At 39.8% G+C, this 26,711-nt stretch overlaps 1 protein-coding gene across 1 annotated transcript in view; it reads right to left on the bottom strand.

Annotated features, from left to right (window-relative positions):
- Positions 1–4,902: 4,902 nt before the first annotated feature.
- Positions 4,903–26,711, bottom strand: part of DYNC1H1 (dynein cytoplasmic 1 heavy chain 1) — a 45,047-nt gene continuing 23,238 nt past the window's right edge. The window contains exons 38-78 of the mRNA XM_051622609.1: positions 26,476–26,709; positions 25,790–25,996; positions 25,571–25,692; positions 25,035–25,200; positions 24,653–24,816; positions 24,245–24,374; positions 23,334–23,467; positions 22,955–23,069; positions 22,678–22,839; positions 22,387–22,601; positions 22,097–22,301; positions 21,805–21,978; positions 21,589–21,708; positions 21,342–21,462; positions 20,588–20,783; positions 19,831–19,948; positions 18,647–18,862; positions 17,886–18,098; positions 17,567–17,694; positions 16,990–17,143; positions 16,068–16,214; positions 15,836–15,986; positions 15,379–15,632; positions 15,081–15,215; positions 14,895–14,989; positions 14,626–14,800; positions 13,148–13,223; positions 11,846–12,006; positions 11,472–11,583; positions 11,330–11,390; positions 10,825–10,948; positions 10,431–10,544; positions 10,000–10,170; positions 9,574–9,791; positions 9,209–9,312; positions 8,602–8,813; positions 7,599–7,752; positions 6,667–6,809; positions 6,127–6,295; positions 5,654–5,781; positions 4,903–5,291 (exon numbers count right to left, since the gene is read on the bottom strand). Of these exons, the coding sequence (XP_051478569.1) occupies positions 5,163–5,291; positions 5,654–5,781; positions 6,127–6,295; positions 6,667–6,809; positions 7,599–7,752; positions 8,602–8,813; positions 9,209–9,312; positions 9,574–9,791; positions 10,000–10,170; positions 10,431–10,544; positions 10,825–10,948; positions 11,330–11,390; positions 11,472–11,583; positions 11,846–12,006; positions 13,148–13,223; positions 14,626–14,800; positions 14,895–14,989; positions 15,081–15,215; positions 15,379–15,632; positions 15,836–15,986; positions 16,068–16,214; positions 16,990–17,143; positions 17,567–17,694; positions 17,886–18,098; positions 18,647–18,862; positions 19,831–19,948; positions 20,588–20,783; positions 21,342–21,462; positions 21,589–21,708; positions 21,805–21,978; positions 22,097–22,301; positions 22,387–22,601; positions 22,678–22,839; positions 22,955–23,069; positions 23,334–23,467; positions 24,245–24,374; positions 24,653–24,816; positions 25,035–25,200; positions 25,571–25,692; positions 25,790–25,996; positions 26,476–26,709 (6,327 nt within the window). The 3' untranslated portion in view covers positions 4,903–5,162. The remainder of the gene's footprint in view (positions 5,292–5,653; positions 5,782–6,126; positions 6,296–6,666; positions 6,810–7,598; positions 7,753–8,601; positions 8,814–9,208; positions 9,313–9,573; positions 9,792–9,999; positions 10,171–10,430; positions 10,545–10,824; positions 10,949–11,329; positions 11,391–11,471; positions 11,584–11,845; positions 12,007–13,147; positions 13,224–14,625; positions 14,801–14,894; positions 14,990–15,080; positions 15,216–15,378; positions 15,633–15,835; positions 15,987–16,067; positions 16,215–16,989; positions 17,144–17,566; positions 17,695–17,885; positions 18,099–18,646; positions 18,863–19,830; positions 19,949–20,587; positions 20,784–21,341; positions 21,463–21,588; positions 21,709–21,804; positions 21,979–22,096; positions 22,302–22,386; positions 22,602–22,677; positions 22,840–22,954; positions 23,070–23,333; positions 23,468–24,244; positions 24,375–24,652; positions 24,817–25,034; positions 25,201–25,570; positions 25,693–25,789; positions 25,997–26,475; positions 26,710–26,711) is intronic.

Genomic DNA, 26,711 nt, shown 5'->3' with positions numbered 1-26,711 from the left:
CAGTACTACCCAGTGGCTTTGGAGGGATGTCCCTGTGTTCCTGAATTAGCATGAAGAACATTCAGTGGCAAATAGGCTTAGACTTCAGCTTCTGCACTCAAGCCTTCAGGTTCCTGTTGTGAGGAGTCCAGACTGGCCAAGCCCTGCTTTGCAGCAGCTGTGCTCAGACCTTCTCCTTCCCTGCTGAGAGCAGGCACAGCAGACTGGCTGATTGCTCTCTGAGCATGCTTCTTCTAAAGGAGCATTTTGTGTGACTGCTTTGTACCTGTGGTTTGCTTTTAAAAGGCAGTCTCCCTACCTTTTTTGTGTCTCTGTTAGTGTTAACAGACCCAGAGCACAATCACCATTTCAGAAGGATGCAATTCTCAAGTAGAAATTAATGAAGAAAGTTTTTTGTTCAGGTCTGGACAAGGCCATGTTTAACCTGGTGGGGAAATGAAGCCTGAAACCCGTGTTACAGCAGAGATATTGAGACTGCTTGAAAGGACTTGGTTTGACTGTGTGAGTTACAGAACTCTCCAAAGGGCAGCAAATTCATAATCCATTTAATAAGGACGAATTTCAGATCATCCCTATGTAGAAGAACAAAAAGGATCCTGAATGCGAGGAGAGCTCTCTAAATTCTAAATTTTATTATGTTAACTATGAATTAAATGTTGATTTAGTTTACTTTTCTGGTGTTAAGGTGTACAATTACTCTCCTTATAGCAGTATTTTAAGTGCAGGGAAACTTAGCACAGCTCTCTCAGTCTCTGTTTTAGGTTAACTGTACCAGGCTTTTAAAAGTTGGACTGAGGTACATTTTTTAGTCTCTTTTAGCATGGGGACAATCTGGATTCCTCTTCTCTATGAATGTTACTTACTTTGTTTTTACTTTGATCAGTAATTCATAGTAAAGAGTTTTATAAATCTATGTTAAATTTCCCTTAACAGGTTGTGCTCAGCCCACTTGCTGGAGGACTCAAGAAAGCAAAGGACTCCAGAGGATTGCAAGTAGGTTTGGCTATTAGGCAGCAGCCTTGTTCTCAGTCTAGCATCCAAAAATAAAAAATCTAGATGGGAATGTGTGGATAAACAGATTTCCATAGTAAGTCTGTGACTAATGTTTAAAGTGGCTTATATGCCCACTGTATACAGCCTCTTGTATTTTTTTGTATGGCCAAATAAGCACCCACCATATTCAGAGAGACCTCTACTTCAGTTTTTAGATCCTTATGATGGTGACTCAGAAGATGCACCCATTTCCTCTGACTGTAGCTCAAATTCTTTAAACAGTGTAACCAGGGGTGCATCATGGGTGAACAGTGCCTCAAAAGCAATGGCTTTGGAGGATACTGATACTTCAGAAGATGGAGATTCCTTCCCTAAACCTCCAGACTCACCAGAAGCAGAAGCTGGTGAAATTCAGACAGCAAGAGACTGTAAAACACCCCTGGGACATCCCAGCCCAGAGAAGGGTTTGACGGGAAGCCTGCTGCAATTGTCTGAACTGCCTAGAGCCACAGAAGCATCTACTTTCATGTGGCTGACACCTGATCACTCCTTCCTGATGAGTATTAACCCTTCAGCCTCTGCAGAGCTCCTTGCAAGCCCAGGTGACAGTGCTCCACAGCCCACACTGGCAGCTGACTCTGATGGCACAATGGCTGAACAGCCCCTAACTAAAAGAAAACAAGGGACTCCCATTCCAGATGCTGCTACTGAAAAACTGAGAAAAAAATTCCGTGCAACTTAATCTGAAGTATGAATAAATTGTTGGACAAACTGTTCTGAGGAGATTTCTTTTGCAGATGGTACCTGAACTGAAAAAGCTTAGAACAAACCAGCTCAAGCCTATTACAAATGCAGCTACATTTTTGTGTACTGTAAACTTTGAGATCCATGTGAAAAGATAGAATTGAATAAAGAAGTTTGTGTGGCAATTTAGGTGAAGACTAGCTCAGCCCACACAATCACAGCTAAGCTTTGGTGCCTCCTGAAGCATCAGCCCACCTCCTGTATCCAGTACCTTGAGGCACCTGCTCAGTTTCAGTGTCGTTTCACAAAAGTATTACAAGGGTTTGTTGAAAGAAGGAAGAGTGAGTGTGTGGCTGCAGTGAGTTTTCAATAGCTGTATCTTACCTTGCAGTTGCTTCGTGTCAGTGTTTGGCTCTTCATACCTCTTGATCAACTGTTTGAGAGGGAGGAAGCAGCTGCATGGTGAATAAACTTACAGGTTTGACTACAAACAGCTGGATTGCATTAAGTTGAACTGACTGCAACTAGAAGCAATCTAGCTTTTTAAAAAATTCAAACAGGAATATGTTGACTTGTGCCATAAATGTATCTTTTTCTATCTGTTTTGAACAATGTTTTTAGGTATATAGTCTCAGAATACATGCCAGTTTAGAAGTTAAAATGTGAAGTTGAACACACCAGCTGAAAGCTCTCTCCTTCCTTAGAGAGAACAATCACAAGCTGCAGCAGTGGTGCACAAAGGTAGGAGGCCAGTTGTCAGCAAAAACTGATCTCCCCTACCTGTATGGTAATCTCTCTTACCACCTTTTCAGTCAGGCTATTCCATTTATGTGGAAGGGGAACTTACTGTCTACAAAAAATGATGGATTGAAGTATGTTGGTACCAACTACTTCTGAAAGCATTAATTCTGTATGACTGGCAGATTTTTAATTTGTAGGTTCTTTCATACTTCCATGGAATGCCTCTCAAAATCCTATTTAACTTCTAGCCTGGCACCCTCTCACTAACAGCTGCTTATTTTACTAAAGGAACTTTGCTTTCATCCTTATCCCTGATCTGGACGTGCTGAGCTGGTTTTTTAATTGGCTTGGAAACTAAGTGGTTAGAACAGTAAGACTGAGAGGCCTTTGCCCTAAGACACAAGCTACTGTACTTGCCCTCTGACTTGCCCCAGTGGCAAATAACACTGCAGTTAACACTGTAGTTACTTGCAAAAACCCATTTTGAAACTATAACTTTGTATGTACTGCAACTAGGCCACAGATTTCTCTAGAATTAAGATCTGTAAAAAGCTTTAAAAATACAACACTGATACAGCCAGGTCCTTCAGCCCCATGTCAGGAAAGTCATATGCTTTTGAGTCCTATTTGTCTGTTGAACAGTCTTCAACCACTTCATCTGAAGCTAAATAAAACTGAACTACTAACCTTCAAACTGCAGCCAAGAACACCTGAACTAATCTGTAGAGGATTTCCCTTGAACCAGTTGTTTAACACAGCATACTGAAATAACCCGCTAGGAAGAAATACAGAAATAATCAGGAGAGAAATAAGTTAAAAGGTTAAGCCACGTGGACAGAGTATACTCAAGACATTCAATGTCTGCTTATTCAGTGTGAGAAGGCAACTGTGGAGAATTGAAAATGTACTTTTTGTTAATTTAGGCCTGAAGCAGAAGGTAACATATAAAGAGCTGAATACTTTGGGAAGCTCCAGCTGCCTCAAGCACACTTGGTGACTCTCTTGATCTCCTTATTAATACTTGGTAATAGGTGGAGCTGCTTTAAGTGAGGCTTTTTTATAGCAGCTGTAAGCTGGTACCACAGCTCAGGAGCTGAGCTATGCAGAAGAAGCAGTTGCTGAAAGAAAGGTGCAGTTCAGCTGAGCTGCTAACAGCTATAACTTGTACATATTTGGGCTAATACTTCACACTAGTATCCAGAGCACACTGCAAGCAGGAAGAGGTCTGCTTCCTTACTGTACAATGAATTTGACATGATCTTGGAGGCACGGACAGTGATGAGGTTCAGATACCGACATCCTGGTGCTGCAACAGAAAGCAGCTCCTAGAAGCTGAGGCAGAACAAGGACATTATGCTATAGCTAAAACTGATCTTGGATGATGCATGTAGCTCCCAGCTCTGTTTCTCGTAATTGGATATGAGAACTGCAAGCAGCAAAGATTCCACAATGCACAGGTCTGGGATTAATTCTTGCTAGAGTAATAAAGGAGCTAGGACAGTTAAAACTACACTATACAAATCAGATGGAGAGGGTAGGCAGCAAGAATTCTCTATTTTATTAACTAGTTGGCATCAGCTGAGACAAGTATGTCAGGCAGGCTGAGGTAACAATTTTTCTTGCTCAGACAGGCCTGTGCTGTAAAACCACTTCTCACAGAAAAAATATTACAAGAAAGTCACTGCTTCAGTGGGAGAAATCACTGTGAGGAAGGAGCTCCAGAGATTTCTCTTTTGAGACTGAAAACTATGCACCTGTACTCTTCATGTGCACCTTTGAACACCTGATGTAAGACACTGTTAGGACAGTTGTTCTGACAGGATGGTTAGAAGGGCAGAAATGCTTGGGCAGTGAATTCAGGATCTGAGAAAGCAAGCAAATACCAAACCACTACAGCAACCAAAACAATTAGCAGGAACTCTCAGCTCCCTTAACTTGGTAACATGAGTTGCTGAAATAATATTGTAACTCCTTGTTTAAGCATTTAATACTATCCTCTAGGGCTTAAGATACGGAACTAAAGGCTTATTTCACCATAAAAGCAGCTTAAGAAAGAGGATGCCCTGTGGTCAATAGAAAAGGAAAGTCTTGTTTAGGATACTCTAGCTTCTGAAAGCATCTCGGCAGTTGTGTAAACACAGATTGCTCCAAGCAAGAGCCAGTCCACTGCAAATAATTCATGCAAGGGCATCAGATGTTGCAGCAGATAACATCAGGCTTTGTGTCTTACTGCACTCAAGACTTAAATTCCAAGGTTCTTGTTACCAAAGGTTAGCTGAATGAGTTGCAGTGTCAGCTGTGTGAAGGTCAACAATAGGCTTGAATACGAACTTATAACTTGTTACTCTCTGAAAAGATCATGTGTAGTTTTTCCAGACAAAAAAAAAAAATCACCATAATAATTTCCAGAAGTAGCCTCAAAGGTCTTGCTATAGACTTTATTTCATATAATAGGATCCATCAAATATCACATCTACCAATAACCATCCAAAAAAATCTCATCCAATTTTCCTTCAAAGAAACACACCCTACCAGCTTCCACAATTCACTCCCCCTGTCTCTTTCTAGTCAACTTGACAAAAATCCATCTGACTACCTAACCTAAGTGGGTTAACAGAAGTACAGGTGAACACTACATAGAAGACTGACAGTTACTACAGCATTACAGGTCAAAAGAAATCTTTTCACTCCGTGCAGAGAACTGCAACACCACGTTCATAGAAGCTACGGGGATCCTCCTTGGTAGCTATTTCAAAGTCAACAGTGAAAATCAGATCAGCACGAGTGAAATTCAGATAAACTGGTAAGGTGACCTGGGGGAAAACACAAACAGAGAACAAGGGTTGTGTAAGGCAGCTGAAGAGCATAAGGAGCTTCTGTGATACTACATGGTATTTATGAGAAGGGTATTTAGTCTCAGATAATTCAATACCTAAAATATGAGGGGAGAAAAAAAAGCCCTAATCAATTCATCTAACACACAGCCTTCTTTATAGGTATAAATTCAAGTTTTGGCCTGAAGAGCATTAGTGTTTTTGGATGCCTCTCCTTTTTATCCAACTACAAAGGAAAAACTCAGTCAACAAGCTTCAGGAAAAATCCCAACAACCTAGGTATATCTAACTGTGAGAGTTGTGTTGTTGGTTTTTTAAAAATTATTTTTATCAATACTTACAACATTTGCTTTTTTATCAGCATTTGTCTGTTTGATCCAGCGAAGCTGCGTAATGGGCAGTACAGTTGAAATGGCATTTGAAAGGGACAACTTGTTGTTACTGCATGTAGCTCCCTGAAGTTTCAGGCCTGTAAATTGAAATACACTTTAGAATCCCAAAAGCATTCTACATCCAGACATTGCCTCCCTATGTATCATTCAAGGGCTAAGTCCACTGAATGAGAGCTAAGTATTTCATACTGCAAAATACAGGTTTCAGCAGATACACTATCCAGTACCACTTAAATATATACTGACCTGAGCCTTGAGATTTATTAGCATTTCTAGTACTTCTCTACTAATACCAAACTAAACAGAAAGCGTGTATTAACTTTTGCAATGATAGGATCTTTTGAATTTGACATAGCCCATTTTAGACCAGAAGCTTCTAAAAATATTTTAGAGTAAGGAGCTCTTCTTTCTGCTAAGTTTACCTGTGACTCCAAAGCTGCATGCATCCAGTACTGCATTCTGTGTAGTTGTAACATTGACCTCAAGACAGAGTTCTTCCAGGGACCAACTGTTTGCTTGGGCAACATACTGTCTTGTAGCAGTAATGTATGCCTCTGGCACAAACAGGCCACCAAGGCACACATGGATGTTCTATTTGAGGGGGAAACATTTAAAAAAAAAAAAAAAGTTACCAGATGCAGTATTTATTATTATAATAAGTATTACTTCAGCAATCTGTTGACATTAACATTTTCCTGCTGCTACTGGAACACTCTAACTGCTAAACTGCTTTTTAGTCTAAGGCTGTGTCTTCTGTCATTGTAAAATACTAAATTTCCCTTAGCCTGCTAAGCCTCACCATTTTGAGATCAGGAGACACTCAATAGTATTTACAAGCACATTTCAGAGAACATCAACTGAAGCTGTTTTGCCTGACAAATGATTTAGAAGCATTCATGTGAAGACTCCATGAAACAGTTGCACGGCTGCCCCAGTAACCTCTAGAAGTCAGCACAAGATACCTTTAGTTCTTTTGCTCCACCAGAAGCAGCTGCCTGGGAAATGTTCTGCAGCTGTTTAATGCGCTCACTGAAGTCAGACACCCACTGAATAACAGTCATACCAGCTGGCACCGTGTAATGAGACCAGCTACGAGGCAAAATACCTACAAATAACATGATTAGAATTAAGTTCTGTTTGCATACAAGTTAGAATTACACAATTCAGATGCTTCACTTTTTGTCCCAATAGTTATTTAAGACTTGGACCAGGATACCAGCCTCTATCACAAAAGGTCCTCAGTAAGTGACAGCACTTTCACAGATTACAAAGCAAATGGTCTCCAGGTTTCCTATTTATTTAAAATGCCATCCAGTTACGGAAAACTTTCAACAGTAACTAGAGTTACACAGTAACTGCAGTATATACTGCAGTAACTGAGCTTCAAATTTTTGTGAAGATTTGAGTTCTTCAGAAAAAATGGAAGAGGTCAACTACCTATGTGTTTCGAGGAAATGCTTTTGTTCAAAGCAGACACCAGATCTTGATGTATTCCTAGAAGCAGGATGTCTATGAAATTCCACATTTATATACAATTTTGAAATAAAAGTTTAGAGAACTTGAATATTTTCTAGGAGATTTTAATGGAGCAATATTACTCACTTTGTGGTTTGAATAACTGTGTTCCATCACAACTCAGAGACTGAAAGAATTTAATAAGGTTTCAGCTTGGAAATTAAGCTGCCAATATAAACAGTACAAAAATCCTTATATTAGCTACCTCAACTTGAGATCCAAAACCAAACCAGTCTGAATTTTATGCTTGACTCATATGGTAAAGTCAATCCCAATTTTCCTGCAACTTTTTTTTTAAGCTGCTGAGTGTAAGGGACTTATTTTCCAGAGTAAAATAAGTAAGGAGAGCACTGGGAGATGCTAATTTGAATGACCATACCTTTCACCAGTTCGTTTATAAGTGTACGCAAATAGTTGGTTTGTTTCTTTTTTCCTTCACACACTTGAACCACATCTGCAAGGTCCTGACGAACATCCTGAAGCAGCTTAGCTCCCATTTTCACCTCTCTCTCAAAGAACCGGAACAAAGGATCCTGGTTGTCAAAATATTTAAAGTAAGTTCCAGGTCAAAGCTCTTGCTGGAAAGCTGCTACAAAAAGCAACCCCAAAATCCTGGATGGACTGACCAGTGACTACAAGCAGTCACATGAAGATGCAGTCTATGGGGCAGAAAGTGACTGCAGAGACTGGTGACAACCCACTATCTCCTATCCTTTGGAGAAGCAAAAAAGTAAAAGTCTTAGTTGAACAATGAATACAGACTGCCTGCTGCAGCTCCTTCCAATCATCTCAGGCTATTTTTTATTAGCAACAAAAAGTTCTCACCTACTATCACAGAGTTACTCTTTAGAAGCAGTTAAGCACTCACAGACATAACTCAGCTGGGGAGCTTATTCCTGAGTTGTAGTTTAGAGTACTACTGTCCAGATCTCAGAAGTTTCCTCCAACCCTTGCAATTTCTGTTCTCAGTTAGCAGAAGCTGCTGCCCTATCTCCCCTCACTGACCATCACTGTATTTTAGATGAGATTACTGTGCACTGTCTGTAAAGGCAATATCGTAAGTAGCAGTCAGTGTGCTACAACAGGAAGCACTTTTTTTGTGCTACCAGATCACAGAGAAGCTTCAGAAGTGGTAACCTTGATAAATAGTTTGCTATAGTATTTCTTCAAATAACATCCAGAATATATAAACCAACTTTTAAGAGCATTTCAAGAAACCTGGTGGGGCACTACACAACTATAGCAGTCAGAATCACCATCAATCCAGGTTCCACTGTCCCCCCAACAGTTTAATTGGTACTTGCAAATCACAATGCACTTGTTCCAATGTACCAGAAGTTGGGCACTTCCTATGCCCATGTCAGCCAACACTTAGTTCTTACCTTAATGTTTTCCACAGTTCGCTTCAGGTGGTTTAGAGTTTGTGGGATGAGGTGAAGCCAGTTAGAGGCTGTGGTGTGCAGTGTTCTCATCCAGGCTGGGCGGCCATCTGATGTAGAATCGGTTCTTGTCTTCTTCTCAGTTTCTGCATAAGCCAGATCATCCTCATCCTCTAGCATCTGCATTTTCAGCATTTTACTGATCATGTCTATGCCTAAAAGAGAAGATATGTTGTTAGCCAGAGAAGCAGGGGCATAAAGACAAAAACCTTCTACTAGATGCAAGAACTAGGGCTTCTATTTTACTCTGGTCTACAGACCTAAGATACAGAACTGCCTATCCTTAGGTGGCTCCAGAGCTCCAAATAAAGCTTTCCAGAATAAAGATGGGAGCTTGTAATCTGGAAGGCTGAATGGTTAATTCACAAGCTTCTGGTCAGTTTTTTGACTGTTTATGTTTTACCTTGCAACATATTTTAGTGACCAACTATGCTGAGGAATGAGGGGAAAGTAATACATTCTTCAGCAGGATTTCTATTTCTCTTCTGCCTTTTCTTTAAAATGGTGGTCTGGTAATATATGCAAGACATTGTTACAGTTCTGATTTTACCTTGTGTTGTGAGAAGAACTTTCTCTGCATTGTTTGGCAGGCCCAGCCATGATGGTGTTTGTGTATCTGGCAGCATCTCAACCCACTGGACAAATTCTTCACGCCTGCAAGTCAGAGTTTTAATATTCATTAGAAGGCTTCTCCTGTTAGAATGGCAAGGTAATTCTTTGCTTGAGAGAGATGTTTAAACAGCTAAATTCCAGCACAGAGATAGAGTTTAGGGGTTTTATTTTGTTGTGGGTTGCTTGTTTGTTTTGTTGTTGTTTTGATGTTGTTTTTTCTGCTGTGGGTTTTCGTGCTGTTTTATTTTAATTTTAAAAAAGCAAAGTTGTACAATAGAGGCTAGAATAAGGAAAAAATGATACCTGATTCCATCTGGCATCTGAATATCTTTGTGTCCATCAACTTTGCAAGCTAGCTTGAATTCACTATCAAAACTTAAAGTAGTGAACAGACGTTCCAAGAAAGTGTTTAACAGGCGCTGATCAAATTCATTATCGATGCGACCCCCATAGATAGACTGTGCCATCAGTGTCTTTAATGCAGACCAGGGGATTTTATCAGGAGAGATGTTTTGGCGGCCCTGTCAATAAAATGTGATGTAATTAGCAGAAAACAATCCCTTCCACTTCTCCTTTGATAGAGGAATTACATTCAAGAACTTAAGATCAATTGACACTAGGTTATTTCAGCCTACTCATCTAACTTAGTGTTTCCAGCACAGACTGCCTCACTGAAGATCCTAAGCAATCTAGAGTACTACTTATACCTAAGTACACAAAACTACTTGCCTTTGCTGTATCATCCAGCCATGTATCTACTGTGTCACAAGCAGATCTCAGATCAGATTCTCCAAATTCATACTTCTTGGACCAACCCAATGGAGCATAGCGCAGACGCTCTTGGATAATGGCATGGAACCAGGCAAGGAGGAAATATAAACGAGCCCGCTCATTTGGAGACTGGGAAGTGGAGAGAAAAAAAATACATTAGCAAGTGAACAGATAATCAAAGCTTGCTAAAAGGCTAGAAAAGACCAGATTTAAATCTAGATTGCTATAAAAACATTCTACCAACAGAAGGAACAACTACAACTTTACTTCTGTGAGAACAAAACATTCTATCTACATCTTAGAAGCTTAAGTTTTACCATCTGTTTAAGGAAAGGTTTTAACACACACATTCTGACGCTTCCTTTCATCCACACAAGCCACAGCCTTACCTTGCACATTCTAGAAACTGGAATGCTACTGAAAGTCCTCAGCATGTTTGCCTTTACACCAGGAGGAGGTTCAAACACGAAGATTCTGCCAGCACGTAACAAATTCACTGGTACCTAGAAAAGATCAATAAATCCAACTCCTTTAGCCTTCATCAAACTAAATCCCTCATCTAATGCACATCTGAATTTGATTCAAAACCTCACTGTGAGCACACCCAATGAAATCCTGCCTTTCTTTGGGAGGCCAGGGGAAACAGCAAAAGGAATGGTATGAAGTTTTCAGCTACAACTAAGTTACCAGACACCAAGGCTAGTAACTACCCAGACAAGCACGTATTCTTCTTCTTTAATGCAGAAAGGCAGTAGTGAGAAAACCTTCTTAGATCAATGTTACCTTTGGATTTATCTCCATGGTAAGGAAGAGTCTGAAGCAAGCATGGGGTTGTAGGGAATGTAATTTCTTTTCTAGTTGCATAAGCCAGCCTGGAGCCAGATGAACATTCTTCAGCATTACCCATCTGTGAAGTTTTGAAAAAGTGCTTTTTAGTGTACAGCCTGTGGATGCTGGCTGCAATCACCTCAAAGAGCAACAGGATATGATATTAATGTTACAGATTTTCCCCCTTTAAAACCTGTCTTCTACAGATAATCAGTCACTGACTACTGTTAATGGGCTAACTTTCTGTTCTGCAGATAGCACTGACTTCTCCTGAAAATACTTAAATCGAACATCAGTTATGAATAGCTGTGGTATTCCAAACTTCAGTTCAAAAGACAGTCCTGTTTGTTTTTTTTAAAACCAGTTTTACCAATTTAGCCTATAGATTATTTCCTGCCTCCTCCTGCCCATTTTAGCTAGAATACTGCTTAGTGGAAGGCTAAAAGGAGATAGAACTTACCTTCCAGATTTCACAGCTGTATTTATTGCTTTATCTGCTTGATTAAACCCTTCAGCAGAACCTAAAAGACAGAAGGTTGCTAAAGCTCTCACTGCTAACAATTTCATTTATTCTTAGATGATGAAATATGCTGTATTCTTACCAATAGCGATAGAAGTAATCTGTGTATTCTGCTCAGCTGCAAGGTCTTCAACATGACCACTGGCATCATAACCAGGCACTGAGCACATCAGCACAGGGGTATTAGGCTTCACCTATTGTCCAAGAAATTTAAAAGGATACAAATCAGTCGCTTGAATACAAGAATACAGTGAGCTCAGTTTTGCTTCCCTGTGGCCAGTTAAAGACATTATGCTACTCCTAGTTTTACATAAACCAATTAATCTTCATAGCTCGGGGAGAAGGGCAAGTTGAAGAAATGGGCCTGTGGACTGCTTAACTCACCATGGAGCTCATGCAAGGTGGCACTAAGCATTACCTCAGGATTTTAGCCTTTCAAAAAACCAAACAGGTTACCTCTGTATCTACGATGTGTGTCAGATCTAAAGGCTGCTCCATGATGGACATGAAAGACTCTCCAAGATTTGTTGAAACAAAGGCATGTGCCATTGCCAACAAACGATCTGGACGGAAGGCCTGGATCAGAAGCAAGCGATGAATGGCCTGTCCAATAGGAGCTGAAAAGGAGAGACAGGATTAGATGGACAGGTAGGAATCCTCAACATCTTCCTCTTTCCAATTCTCTATTCAGGTTTTCCCACCTTCTTCTGAAAAACAGGTGTTTAGAGAGCTAATTATCGCTTTGAAAGATCTGTTGCAACTCATTAATGGAATGCTTATGTTCTGTTTTTACTTTGACAGTCAAAATAAACCACCTTCATCCAACTTGTCTTCTGCAACATTTTAATTACCTGCTCAAATGCTCATATTGTGAGCCCTTCAAAAGCCTATCTTGACAAGAGTCTACTGGTAAGTTACTGGTTTACAAAACCTACAGTCTAGAAGTATTGCCATGACGTGATTTTTAACTTCCAGGGACAAAAGATCTCTTCAGAGCTTCTGACCCATTCAATAATCTGCAGTTCTGCTAGATTCTGAAGTATTGCATGATTGTGTAGCATGGATAGGATAGATAACATAGAGCTGCTCAGTTAACAGTCAAGCAGCTTTATGGTAGCCAGTAAACACAAGCTGAGAATCGTTAATTTAGAAAGCGATTTATAGGAATTAGCCCTGAATGATCACAAAGGGCAAACACTTCCTAACATTACCTTACAGACCAGGGAGGAGCTGAAAGCCAACACTTATCCTTAAGTTCTAACTCTTAACAGATAAGCACTAACTAATGTAGCAAGAATTAAGATTCCTGCTTAGACACAACTGCAGGAGGAAGTATTCTAGCAGAGCAGCCCCGTCCTCAGAAAATCTGTCTCTTGGAGCTTTTTAGAGTATTGAGCTGCCTCCAGATTTGCAATGACCAAGGTTAATCCAAACTGTTATGCAATCTGATGAGACTGTGGAAGTATGTTTCATCCTCAGCTGAAGCCTGGTTCACAGGTTAAGGTGCAGGAACCAAGCGTAGTGAGTACTGCTTTAAGAGTTGTGGATGGCTTGTTTTCTTTTTTTAAACAAACAAACCAACTCACCCATCAGACTTTAGGTTCTTCCACAATCCCAACTTTATGACAGGGCCCAGACATTGCATTTAAAGTCCATATTAAAATTCTACTTCAGGATTGCTTTAAAATCATAGTAATTCTACTTTGATTAAAATCAGTATTGTAGGGTTGGTGTGGACAATAGTGCAATGTAACTTACTTGCAGGTTTTTCTTCAGTCCAAAGGTATGGTACAGTCTGCTCTGGTGAACTGCTATCCAGCCAGATACAGAATTGCTATATTGAAAGAAAATGCAAAAAAATTAAAACAGAATTTCATGGCACCAAAAATCTGCTGCAAGGTGCAGGTCCTGTTTACAGCGCAACAGAGATGATCAACCACAGCCTTAAAATCTAGAATTAATGCAATGCAGAAGTGTTCAGCTACACACCAACTTTCAACAGGAAACAGATTGCTAGGATATGGCTGAACTTGGGACACTCCAAGCTCTACTAGTTTTGGATTTGCAAACAAATCTTTAAAAATTCTAGTAAGTAGCTAAATGTTTAAACAATGAGATGCACAAGTTTGTAAGATCTTCCCCAGTTTATGCTCACATCTTATAATCTGTCTTCAGAATAAAAATTTAGATTGAGTACCAGATAAAGTATATTAACTTCTATCTATGAGAAATAAGACAGGACTAACATTGTTCAAGAGAAGCACTATTGTATTAATGAAATTAAGTAAGTCAAAGATTACACTTAGCCCCAAATGTTGTCCAAAACTCAACATAGTTTGGTCTTTTCCAAGGCTTCTAGATATAAATGGTTAGTGCGTTTCATATGCATCTTCTCCTGAGCAAGACTGCAATCTGACCAGCACACTTAGTATGTTTCTGACTTATTTTTCTTCAATTAATTTGTCCAAGTTCTGTTGTTTTTTTAAACAAAAAACCAATGTATAACTCAAATTATGCCTTCTTCATATAGGTCAAGTCATTTCACTGATATCCCCAAATTCTGCATTGCCTCCAGCACCTGATTCTACAGATCTCTACCAAGTCCCAAGCCCAAGTTAGACATTATTTTACCCCAGGCTGAAGTGTTTGAGGACAATTAGATGCAGTAAAGAGAATTCAAGTTTTAATATAAAAACCAGGTAGGATAACCACACAAGTGCTACTTAAGATATGGACATATTTTTGAACATAAGGTTTCACAGTCAGGACACAGATGTGTTCTTAGAACACTTAGGTCATGAAAAGGAGCAATGTGTTCAGCAGCTGAGCATTATCCAAATTTATTCCAATTAGTAACGGTCAAGAGCCCACCGTAACAATGTTACATACGTCTAGGGCTGCTCCTCTCTGTTGCATAATTATCACATAATAGTTATGTAGTAAAAAACATCTAGTATCACATTTTCTGCTACCAGAAGAACCAAAACTGACTGCAAAGTCAGATGAATGGTGAAGCTGCTTCCAAGGCTGGAAGATGAACAATGTTGGTATTTACAATTCAAATTTCATAGCCTGATTACAGATAAAGTAAGAATATTCATTTCCATGTTCCAGCTACTAGTAGTTCATCTCTAAGGCCTCCCCTTCTCATTCTAGGAGAGCTTACTTGTAAGCATGACATTCCTTAAGTTTTATCAGGTAGTTTAGTGCAGAAACAAACCCTAGCCAACACCTACCTCATCAGCTTGAACTTTTGAAACAAGGTCCTTAAATGCAGGAAGGCAGCTCAACCTCATCATTGCTTCTGTTTGCTCTACAGTCAAACCATTGATTTTTGGGAGGGATGCGGTGTTCAGTACAATCTCCTTTCCTCTCAAGAAATGCTGGAATTCTGCATCATATGTAGGCTCCCTAATGTTAAGGGAAAAATGAGACTTTAGCTAGATGTCTTCAAGACATCCCTCCCCTTTTTCAACTGAGGTGAAGCAAAAGAACAGATGTTTACCCAATAGTTCCTTTGAGTTTAATCCGGGCCAGCAACATAGCAAATGTTATATGATCTTGATGCAGCATGCCACGAGCCACCCTATTGAAGGCCACCTACCAACAAAACAGCGAAGTTAGCATAAGAAGCCTTGAACTCTTCTTCAAAATTATTAAAAATTTACATTTACTAATTAAAAAATTGAACCTGAAAGAGATCCTTTGTGATGATTGAGAGACGATGAGTATGGTCTGTAATTCCCTTCAGATTTGGGTTCTCATACAAGACGTTGTGATAGATGTCCAAGAAGAACTGCAGAGAGTACTGGTACAGGAAATGTATCTGAAAGAAAAAAGTTTGTTTTTTCTTTCTAGAGTTGTGCTGTTCACTATTCCTTGGCTTATGCCTACCAAACTGCAACAGAGGAGCCAGGGCTGGAATTGAGTAGTGACTATTTAGCTTTGAACAGAAAATATATGAAGCTTCTGGTAGGAAGAAATCCTACCTGTTTCAGTGACTCCATGGTAAAGTAGATACTGCTGCACGCTGTAGAAAGAGGCAAGTACTGCTGAGAAACAGTCTCCACTTCCTGCATGACAATATCAGTCTCTTCTACTTTTCTGGTGACCTCTGCTGCTTCCCTCTTCAGGTTCTCAAGAGTAGTAATGATGGTGTCATCATCCAGGATACGTCCCTTCACTTCATTAAGCGCTTGTAGTAGGGATTTTTCTAACTGACGCAAGCGCAGCTGAAATTCACCTTCATCACAAGAAAAGTTCAGTTACATATTGTACAGATATTAGTTTTTTAGAATTATATGCATTGTGTATACTTTGCCACTGAACATCCTGAAAGCAGGAGTTTCAACTATAAAGATATTCCACTGTGCATTTCTACAGCTACATTAAACCACTATATTTTTTTAGAACAGGAGGAAGTGGCTTTATTTTAGGCAAGCATACCCTGAAGCTTGAGGAGGTCAGAGCGTTTTTCATCAACATCTGGTCTTTCAGCTTTCAGGACTTCATTCAGACACTGGCTCTGTAAGCTGCTGCGAGTTACTGTGAAGTTCACAAATGTAACACGAGAGCAGAGGTCTGGCGGGAATTCAACCTATCACAAGAAACATGAAAAGCTTTCTCAGATCTCTGACAGACCATTTCTACAAACCAGGCAGCCTTTTGTTTTACTTACTGTTGGATCTCTGGTGGAGAGGAAGATAACGAAGGATGGGGACAAATCAATATCTTGGTCTCCTAGAGTAATCAGAACTCTGCCTCCAGTTCTCCGGACTTCACGATTCAAAACAGGATTCAGGACTGGATCATAGCTCTCCACATCCTAGAAGCAGGGATGTGTTAAGAGATTCTGTTTCTTGCAAGTGTCTCAAGCTAAAAATCCAGATCCAGCTGGGTCTTAAGGCTCCGGAAGCAATCAATTTGCATTTAGTTTTGAATATGAATCACATTTAGAATGTATTTCGACTTCGGATTTATAGCTGAGCTACATACAAGCACAGAGTTTAGGCTACTGCCATACAAAATCTCAGTAGGGGAGCATTATTAGTGTGCTGGTTCTAATGCAAATAAACCCTATTCTAAGCAGCACAAGCAACAGTTACTGATCTCATCTGTGAGATAATCTTTTGTTCTCCTATGTCCATACAAGAAAACAAGAAATATAACCACCTCCAGTGAAAGTCAGCTGTTCCTATGGTTGCCTATTTCTCTGTATTACTGAAACTTCTTGCTGCTCAGAACAGATTTAATTCTAGTTAGCTAGCCATATTAGCTACTATTAACCACTACTTGAAATAGCGTATGGGAACAATGGAACAGACAAGTTGCTAGTCATTTTATAGAGCGGAAGTAAAGAAAGATCATTTGAAAATAAAAGCATTCGATCTTACAATGGTGGAAAAAGGAAATACTTTATTTTGACTGTGTATCTCACTAATACTTTCTGGGGACTAACACCTCACACATCACTCAGTACTAGTTTACTTGTTAAATTATGGTTTGAAAATAAGTTGTTTGCATCTTACTAACAGAACAGCAGCAAATTGTCTAGTACACAGTGCAGAATTCAGTAATTTCTCCAGGATACTGCAACTAACCTGTACCAGAAGTGGGTTACCAAATCTCAAGGCACTTTCCAAGTTCTTCCTGAAAGCATCATCCAAGAAACTCGTACGAGTTATCTTACGGTCTTTATATTCATTCATGATGAACTCTGTAGCTTGCCCGGAAGGATCAATGATCAATGGATACCTAAGTTAGTAATAAACCACTTTAATTATTTGTATTTTGACTGCAGACAACATCTAAGCAGTTTTATGACTTTAGGTTGCATTATTAGTATCAACTCTAAAAGCCTGTATATTGAAGGTATAAGTTGGCCAAGTTCAGTGACTTTGTTCAGTTCAGTTTTGAAAGGTAAGTCTGTATCAGGACTACAAAACCAGCTTAATTTCAAGCCAACTTATCTTAACAGCTAAGCATAACAAAAAAGGCAAGCAAAGACGAATGAGAGTTTTCATGTTTACACATGGTTGAGAAGCTTTTACAAACACTGGAAGCTCTCACAACAGTCAAGCAGTGCTTTGAAAGAGTTAGCACGACTCTCTGATAGGTGCAAAGCCTTGCCTGCTGCAAGAATGCTGCTTTGAAATTCTACATCTTAGAATGAAATACCTATTAAACCGCTTGAGCATGATGGCATTTTCAGTGCACAGGTCATCTGCAGGCAGAGAACTTGCTTGCCAGCGAAGCCGCTCATCCGCATTGGAAAGGTACTCTGTCCTGGCAATGTCTGTACGGAACTGCAAGAAGAACATACAGTTAGTCTTGGACTAGAGATTCCCCAACTAGCTGGTGAAGATGTTTTGAGTAAATGCAGCTCTGCAAAGTATTCCTTTCCAATAGCTCAGTTCTTTGTTTAGCAATCTTAAAACGTCTTTTAACTGTTGCAGTAAATTGATTGATGGTTAACGTATCAGGACCATAACTTTACCTGGATATTTGCTTGCTGCAAGTGGTGAGACCATGTAGTGAACAGATTCTGACGCATCTGCTGATCAAAGTAGCCAGCATAGGCAATGAAAGCTCCTGAAAGTAAGCAGTCTCCTGCAATAGTGGACATCTGGTTCTTGAATGTTTCGCTTGTCTTCTCCCACCTTTCACGTTCTGCAGAAAGACTCTTCAGAAGAGCTGTGCTACGGTTTACCTAGAAATAAGCGGTGAAGTTGTCTATTCAGATGACAAATTGCTGCAGGATTAAATGTCTCTGGGGACACTTACATTGACTCAAGGCCTGAGTTGAATTTAAAAGCTAAGAAGGAAATTAAGTTTGTATTTCTTCACTTCAGTGTTAATTTATTATGTTGGTATTCAACTGTTACTTGGAAGAATTTAAAAGTGTGAGTGCTGGAATAATAGTGATGTGCTAGTAATTAGATCAAGTACACTGAGAAATGCTTCCCCCCTGCCAGCATCGAAGTCATTACAATCACATCCATGCCTGTTTCCAAAGGCTTTCCACTCAATTAAGCCTATGTGAACTGTTTCATTAATCCACTGGCAACATGAGCTGGTACTTCTATAAATCCCACCAGGTTGCAGTAGCTTAAGAAGTTTATGAGATGCAGGGATGAACCAAACAGCTCAGATGCACTGCACAGGGAAAGTAACGAAGCCCACAAGTTTGAAGAATGGTTCAACTTCCGACTGTTAAAGATTAAAGATTGCAAAGTTATTGATATATAAATGTCTTACTTTTGCTTCTACAGCAGCCAAGTCTGCCTTAATGGCTTGAGCCTCTGAAATCAGTACTGCATATTCTTCTTTGTAACGGGCAATACTGGCCTCAAGATCACGAATCATCTGCTCTACTTCATTTGCTTTCTGCTGGTTGTCTTTGGCATCATCCTCCAGCTTCTGCAGTTCATTGCGTAGAGGTTCCACTCTTTTCAACATATCAGCATAGTTCAGCTGCAAACAGTAAACAGGCCCTTTATACTTTCTAAAATGACACGTGTTAACAAGAACCACAGCATTCACAGATATAGCATGAACTGCATCTTTTCAAGCTTAGGTACTTAGCAACTGTGTAGAAGTTTATAGCTACAGAAACTTAGGCTTCTTTATGAATCACTAGGACTCTAGCTTAAGCCAAGCCCAGACACAAATGTAATTGCTTTTTGCAAGGCCCTTTTACTGCCCTATAGACTTGCCAGAAGTAATCTGAAAGCCTGAGATCACACTAAGTAGTGTACAGCACTGTTTTGTATAAATACTTGATTGGGTGTTTATGACAGTACTGAGCTAATCTGCCTTTCTTAGTAAAGAATTTAGTATAGCCAAGCCACAGAACAATTAGGATAGGATGTATTGGTAAGATCCGAGCTGAGCAATCTCTACACATCATGCCACTCATAGCAGGCACTGTTAACAAGTCAAGCATACTGCTTGTACTGAACACCAAAATGGCAAGTGAAATCATCCCTGGATATCTCAGTTCAGGGTCATCTTCCCCAAAGCCTATTCCTTAAGGAAACCAGTCAAGGATTTAAAAGTCTGCCTAAAAGACCTTAACACAGCTGCCTGTGAGTTTGCCCCACTCTGATGTAAGACAGTGACAGCATAACTTTTGTTACAAGGATTGCATTTTCCAGCTGAGAACTGCATTGCCCTGTAGAATGACACTACACACAGACAGAATCAGCTGTTGTGTACTTAAAAGTTTCTTGGTGCAAAAAGCATTATCACAACCAGCCACTAATTCTCTGAACAGTACTACAGAGCCTGGAAGCATTCATCTGAACCTTCTACCTCTTTGAAGCAAAATAGCCTGTAAGGTTTAGCTGTATAGAGCCAAATTCAAAGCCTTGAGACACTGTCATATGGTGTCAGGTTGACTCTTTCATCTTGCATTTGCTTTCCCACAGTACTGACTTTACCTGTGCAATTGCCCACTTCACCATGGGCCCACAGGCCAATGATGCTCTGTTTACAATTTCATAGTTGTAACTTGGATTTGACAGGTAGTTTTTCTTCATCTTCTCCCGGATGGCATCACTGCAAGGGAAAGGTTTTTAGAGATAGCATGAGCACATTGTATGTCAGCACAGAGGTAGCTCTTTATCTTCCTGTCTTCCACAGTCGACATGAACACCTCCTAGCAGTTTTGCTGACTGATATCTGAGAGGCTGAAATTAGTTCAAGATGTTGTTTCAGAAATCACACATTATGGGTGATAAAAAGGCATTTACGAGTATTACAAAATACATCACTCACCCATTGCTTAACTCTGCTCAGAAAAATTTGGGGTTTGAGGGGAATTCAGGAGATCCCTACTCTGACCTCCTGCTTAGATTCAGAGCCAGCTAGGAGGTCAGCATGGATAAAGCCTTCAGCTGCCTGGTCCATTACTGCTGCATAACTACTTTCAACTAATAATGTGGCTTTTGACAGCCACACACTGCTTTACAACTACACCTTGGAAGTTACCCAACAGCAGCTGTTTTGTCCCTTTTTGCATGAGACATCCATGCTTCAGTAATCTGCTTCCTGTATCACCTACACATTCACTACATGCAGGATTAAATTAGTCTCAAAAGTCGTCAATAGCTACTGAAGGAATTACACAGAGAAAAGACCAATTAAGAACTTCCATATCTCTGTGAATAGCTTATTCACATAAATAATTCACACTACCTGATTTCCTCAGCAGAGAAGTTAACAATGGTTGGAATGAAGTTCTCTCTCATGATGATGGAGCGTATTTGTTTCCAGTCAGTTGTACTTTCACCCAGCAGCAGACAGATGGACTCCAGTGCCAGCTTCACTGCTGCAGGTGGATTAGCCATAGAACGGACCTCTACCAGATGCTGTTTCTTTATTGACTTCACAGCTAAGGAGTGCCAGACAGGTGACAAGTGTGATTGGGAAGAAAACAGTTAGTGAAGGCCATGGAAGTACCTTGGATTAGTAAAAATGCTTAATCTCAAAAGGAATTTGAGATTGTTAGGGAAGCAGATACTAGGGGATAACATTCAGACTACTGCCATCACAAGATAAACTTTTCTGAATGTCAACTTGCCAACTATCCACAAGCAACTTACTCTGCTGCCTAGAAATGAATCACTTAAAGTTCTATTATAAGCAATGACTCCTCTATCCAGCTTGATTTTATGCTGTCTGTGCAGTAATAAGCCATCAGTGGTCTGATTATGAGGTTTCTTTATGAATATATAAATTGAATAACTTAACAGTTATTCAATTCAGTACAACAAACAGCACAAAAATCAGAGCTCAAAGATTAGGAATTCTTCAACACTGCTCAGCTCCATGTTAAGAGCTTACACTTTCACTAGGCAGGACCAACTCAAGACCGCACACAAATGCATTCCCACAGACTTCAGTTTTTGGATCCAATTCCATAGTGTGCTCTCTTCAGGTGCTAACATACCATTCTGGGCTTCAATGACAGCAGGTTCCACCTTGTCAAGATCTTCTTTCACACTCATCTGCTTGTCTGCAATGACCTCCTGCTGCTTGTGCAGCTGTTCCTGAATCTCCTGGCTCATGACCTAGGACGAAGTTTCACACACAAATTTGCTTTTTAGAAGTTGAACAAATTCCAGTACTTGCTCTACAGGCTCTGTTTGGAAAATAAAAATACGTACTATGCACAGAGATTTAAGAAAAATTTTTACCTTTTTCTTCTCAGCTTCCTGCTGATCTTTCACCATCTTTTTCAACTTGTCATTGGCTGCTGCATTCTTCACTTCCAGTTCCTGACTCTTTATTCTTAGATCGCGCCGCAATTCTTCCACCTGAGACAGATGGTAGGATGGGAGAATTCAGATTAAGGACAGGGATCAATTTAATTACTCCACTCTTATAAAGAGCAAAGTGTTAGAAATACATACCTGATCAACTGTTTCCTTGATTTTTCTAAGGCCAACATTCAAATGCATTTGCTGCTCCTCCAGTTCACTTCGTTTCTCATTGAACAAGTTTGCATAATGGTTGATGAAATCTAAATAGTGGCGTGGTGTTATTGCCATGGTTCTGCCTCCTCGTTTTGCCAGACGAGCATTAGCCTTTAGGAAAGGAGTTGTATATTATACATTGTTTTAAAATGTATTCTGACCACATTTTTTTAGGAAATTGGTGCATGATGCTGTGGCCTAAAGGTTGAGCAATGTACTAAAAACATACCTGATGGAGAGTCTGATGAACAAACACACAACTGTTAACAATAGCTTCTCTGTGCGATGGTGGTTGTGGTAGCTTATCATACACAACTGGCATGTAATCAGGCACAATGTAATTTGGTTTCTCAAGATCCATTTTGCTTGTGAACTCTTTGCCAACTTGGTACAATGCCTCAGTTGACCAGTCTCCAAACCAGTTCAAGACACACCTGAAACAACAAAGCATTTGTGAAGATTTCTCAAAAAGTACTGTTCTAACTGCACTTCTAACACGTTGGAATATACAGCAGTTACCTGTTGAAGAGTGCAGGAGAGGTAGCTGCTCTGTCCTTCAGTCCCTCAGAAGATGGATTCATAGTGAACACGACATGGAGATTGCGGATAACTTGGCTGGTGAACCATTTGTAGAGTTCTTCGTGTGAATCTAACATTAAACCTTCTTTCTGTGCTCCTTCTTTACACTGAGTCATGAGGGTAGCATATTCGTCTCCTTCAAAGAGACCAGGAACCTAATTCAAAAGATAGCTTTGTTGTAGACCACAGTTGTAAGAAGATGGTTACAGTATCTACTTAAAATCTTCTTACCTCTCCATTGGCTAGGAGAGTGTTCATTCTCTCCAGGAATCCAGAATCCAGTACATTTGACTCATCCATTATAAAAGCTATTTTTTCATTTTTACAGCCAGAACGTCTCAATACTGTCCTAAGGTCTTCATCAAAATCTTCACCTGTATACTTTCTGTGAACCTAGTAAAATTTAACATTGGTTAATTAACATTTTAAGGGGATTTTTTAGCAGTCAATATTTAAGAAGTGCAAGTTTTGACTAACAGCTTTTATAAAGAGAAACTAGCATGTCAACCTTAATTTGGTAGACGCTCAAACCGTTCATCCAGGCAACAAATCTTGAGAGAGTTGTTTTCCCTGCTCCACTGACTCCAATAAGCAGCAAGTGGCCCTGTGGCTGACGGAAGATCCTGCAGAAGTACATAATCAAGTATGTTTTAATCAAGTGTTATCAACTTACTGAAGCTTTTCCTTCAGTTTTAAAACTTCATGTTAGTATCAAAACCGACACATCTTTCCAGCTAGGAACCTGCTACCCGGAGGCAGAAATAGATAATGCATGGAAAACAATGGCATCATGCTCCCTACTTACTTAGTCTGTAATCAGGCTACTCTGTTTTAGAACAAGTTTCTAAATGCTGTTTATATGAGCAGGCACTGACATCTCCACTTACCGGTCAATTCTTAACACATGATCCAAGACTTCATTGAACAGAACAAGTGGTACATCCAGTTCTTCTTCATAGAAGACTTTAAGCCTAGCTTTCACATAGTCCCTTAATTCTTCTTGATCCACTGGAATATAATCCTAAAAGAATCAGTCAATACAGTAAGGAATTTAGATTAAGGGAATTTTGCTTGGCGATCAATTTATGAGCAGATGAAAGCAGAACTAGTTGAATACTTAATGCAGCAATCCCATACAAAAGCTAAAGAATACTGTACTCATTTTAACATGTGCAGGAACATGTCCACAGCTTAGAGTGCCACAGATACCAGCATGGTGTTTACATACCATTATCTACAGAACCTAAAATAAGTTGAGCCTGTGCTGCCAGTCACCAAAAAGGCTAGGGAGCAGCACGACAGACTTACTCCCTCTTAACCCCCTCATCTTATTTTAAACAGCCTTTTCTAGACTTTTGCTATTGGTTACAGGGACAGGTAGCAGGCTGGAATGACTTTTGCCTTGACCTAGTGGGATTTCTACAGATTGCCCGGCTAAATCAGTTCAGATTGCAAGGAACAGTCCACCATAAAATTTACAGTATCAGCATTGTTTAGGGGACACTGTCTTACCCAGAAGATTCCATAAGCAGTAACTCAGCAACTTTCTGGGAATGTCGTAAAGCTCTTGAGAAGTATTATTTAATATTGCCTTTATCTACTCTGTTAGATGTCACAGTACTATTATTAACATAACAGCTATTAACTTTGTGGCAGAGTGAACTTCACATAATCATAGCAGGAGCTTCTCAGAGATCAGTTCAAGTAACTGATGGGCACCAACTATCATGTTGATATAGTCCTAAGAATAGCATCACTCACTCCCAAACTATTTTTTTTTCATTATTATTATTTTTACCTTCGACAGCCAGTTGCTGTATAGGATAGGTCTGCTCATAGCTTTTTCTTTGTCAATATTGGGGAAGTGCTTCAGAGCAACCATATCAATGTTCTCATCAGTCCAACGTCTCTCCTCATCTTCTACAAGTCTGTATTAAGAAAAAAGTCAGTGACTACAAATTCTCTGTAACAGGAGGATACAGTCACATCACATGACAGTGCCACCACTAAAATACGTTTCTAACTTGCATAGATACAATTCCCAATAGTGTTAGGTTAAAGCAAAGATAAATATTCTCATTTGTATTGCAGCTATTTAACATAAAACACACTTCAGCTTGGTCTTCTAATGAAAGCTGGCAAGGAGTGGGGAAAATTCATTTTTGCACCCTTTTTGTTTTTTTGCCACTCATCCCGTTTATTTTACCTGTCTTGGAAGAGACGTAAGGCTTCGTGGGCCCAAATCCTGATAAGGCCTTCAACTGGTAAGGTTTCTAGTGGTCTCAATGCTTCGAATATACCTCTCACCCATCGAGTCATTTCACGAGGTGAATAGATGTAGTGTGGCTGTGTGTCTTGAGTGAATCTCTCCTAAAAACAAACTTAATTAGTTACTTCATCCCAAAGTTGCACCATATTTTTTTAGGCCTTAGCAACGCAAGATATTACTTTGCTAGTGTCATGGAGTGGCTTTCAGCAGAACTCAAGTAATTAGTTGAGTTCTTGTACACATATTAATACGTGAAAGGCAAACAATGTTTAAAAGGAAGACTTCTAATCAGAGTTTGGGGTTGTATTTAACACATTACCTGAGACATAGTGTAGAATTCCACCATAGCAGCAGTGAGAGGTTCTGCATATGTGCGAAGTGACGGAATCAGCCTCAGCATTGCACGATTGAACGTTCCATATATCTGAGTAAGTGAAGCTGGTCCAGGATAATCCACATAAACCACAGGAACATGTCGTAAAAATCTGAAATATTAGCATATTATGTAGTCCAGAAGTTCAAATTACAGTCTGTACTATTTTCATTATCTTTTGCCAAAATTAAGTAACTGCTCAATTAAAAATTATCAGCAGCAACTGCAGTTGGCTTGATTGCTCCTTAGTGACCCGGAACCAAAAGCATTCTGAAGTACCCACAGCATTTCAGACAGATAATTCAAGAAGTGAGCCCACTGGATGGCTGTCAGGATAAGAATCAATTAGGCTTTAGTTCAAAAGCAAGGAACACAATTTCAGCACAGCTGGTGTTAAACAAGTGTATTAAGAACAGATTTCGTAGTCAATGCTTCAAATTTGACTGCTATTCCGTTGCTATACAGTTTACTGCATACATTACCTATGTGAGAGAGGTTTTCTTCCAGGATCAGTAGGTGGATTACATGCACCAACAAACTGAATTCTCTCCAGTTTCACCCATGTCTGGTCTGATGTACGATAGAATCCTCCATGTTCCACCATCTGGGAAAAATAAAAACAGTATAACAAAAATCAGTGGAATATGACATTTCCCTGCAAAGAATCGTTATGGTATAGCTGATTACAAAGAAAGCCAAACCTGTCTGATGAAGGATATAACTCTCTGTGTGCCATATTTGTCCATATCTGGCAAGTTGATTTCATCACAGAACAGCACCAGCCACTTTCCTAACTGCACAGGAGCTAGCACTACTCCATTAGGTGTACGCCTGTACTCACAGTAGTGATCAAAAGTTTTTAGGAGGAGTTCTGGAGTAGTAGCACTAGAAAAGTTGAGTCCAACCACCTTAAAAAGGGAACAGTGAAAAGAAATAGTTAACATACACTAAATATGTATACTTTATACCTCCCACTGCAGGTTCTCCATTTACTATGCAGCAACACCTCCTGCTCAACATTGTACTTCGAACATTACAGCTTCATATAACTGTTTCTCCACCTAACTACACTGAAGGGTGGCAACTGTTCTTAAACATTACCACAGATTTTGAAATACGAAATGGAGGAATACTCCCATACTACTGACAGCAAAGGAAGGGGGTAGCTTTTAGGTTAAGGATCTTGAGACACAAATTTAGATTCTGCTCAACATAATTTTTATTTTTTGCTATGTATACACATGACTGACTAAGGTGGAGGTATCACTGAATTCTAGCTAGCAAATACTTTCCATGCTAAATCCAGACTGTTTTAATCTTTAAGGAAGTTAGAGACTCGGTAGGTACTCTGCAATTCACACATGCGTGCACACACACTCTTGTGTACCTCCATGTCAGGCAGAGCTCTGAGAGCACTGAAGAGGGTCATGGTCTTTCCAGATCCTGGTGGTCCACACAGTACTAGAGGTTTGTGTTCTGCCAGCCAAGTGTACAGCAATGCTTCATGGCGAACTGTATCTAGGGTTGGTACTACAACATCAGGAGCTGCAACTTTGTGTGTCTCAACTTCAATTTGAGGAACCTTGGATTGCCATGGCACCCATTCACCTGTAATGGACACCT

The sequence above is a fragment of the Apus apus genome, chromosome 5 (genome assembly GCF_020740795.1).
Source record: "Apus apus isolate bApuApu2 chromosome 5, bApuApu2.pri.cur, whole genome shotgun sequence".
Taxonomy (NCBI): Eukaryota; Metazoa; Chordata; class Aves; order Apodiformes; family Apodidae; genus Apus; species Apus apus.
Note: the sequence above shows the minus strand (reverse complement) of the source record. Positions and strands in the feature narration are given on the sequence as shown.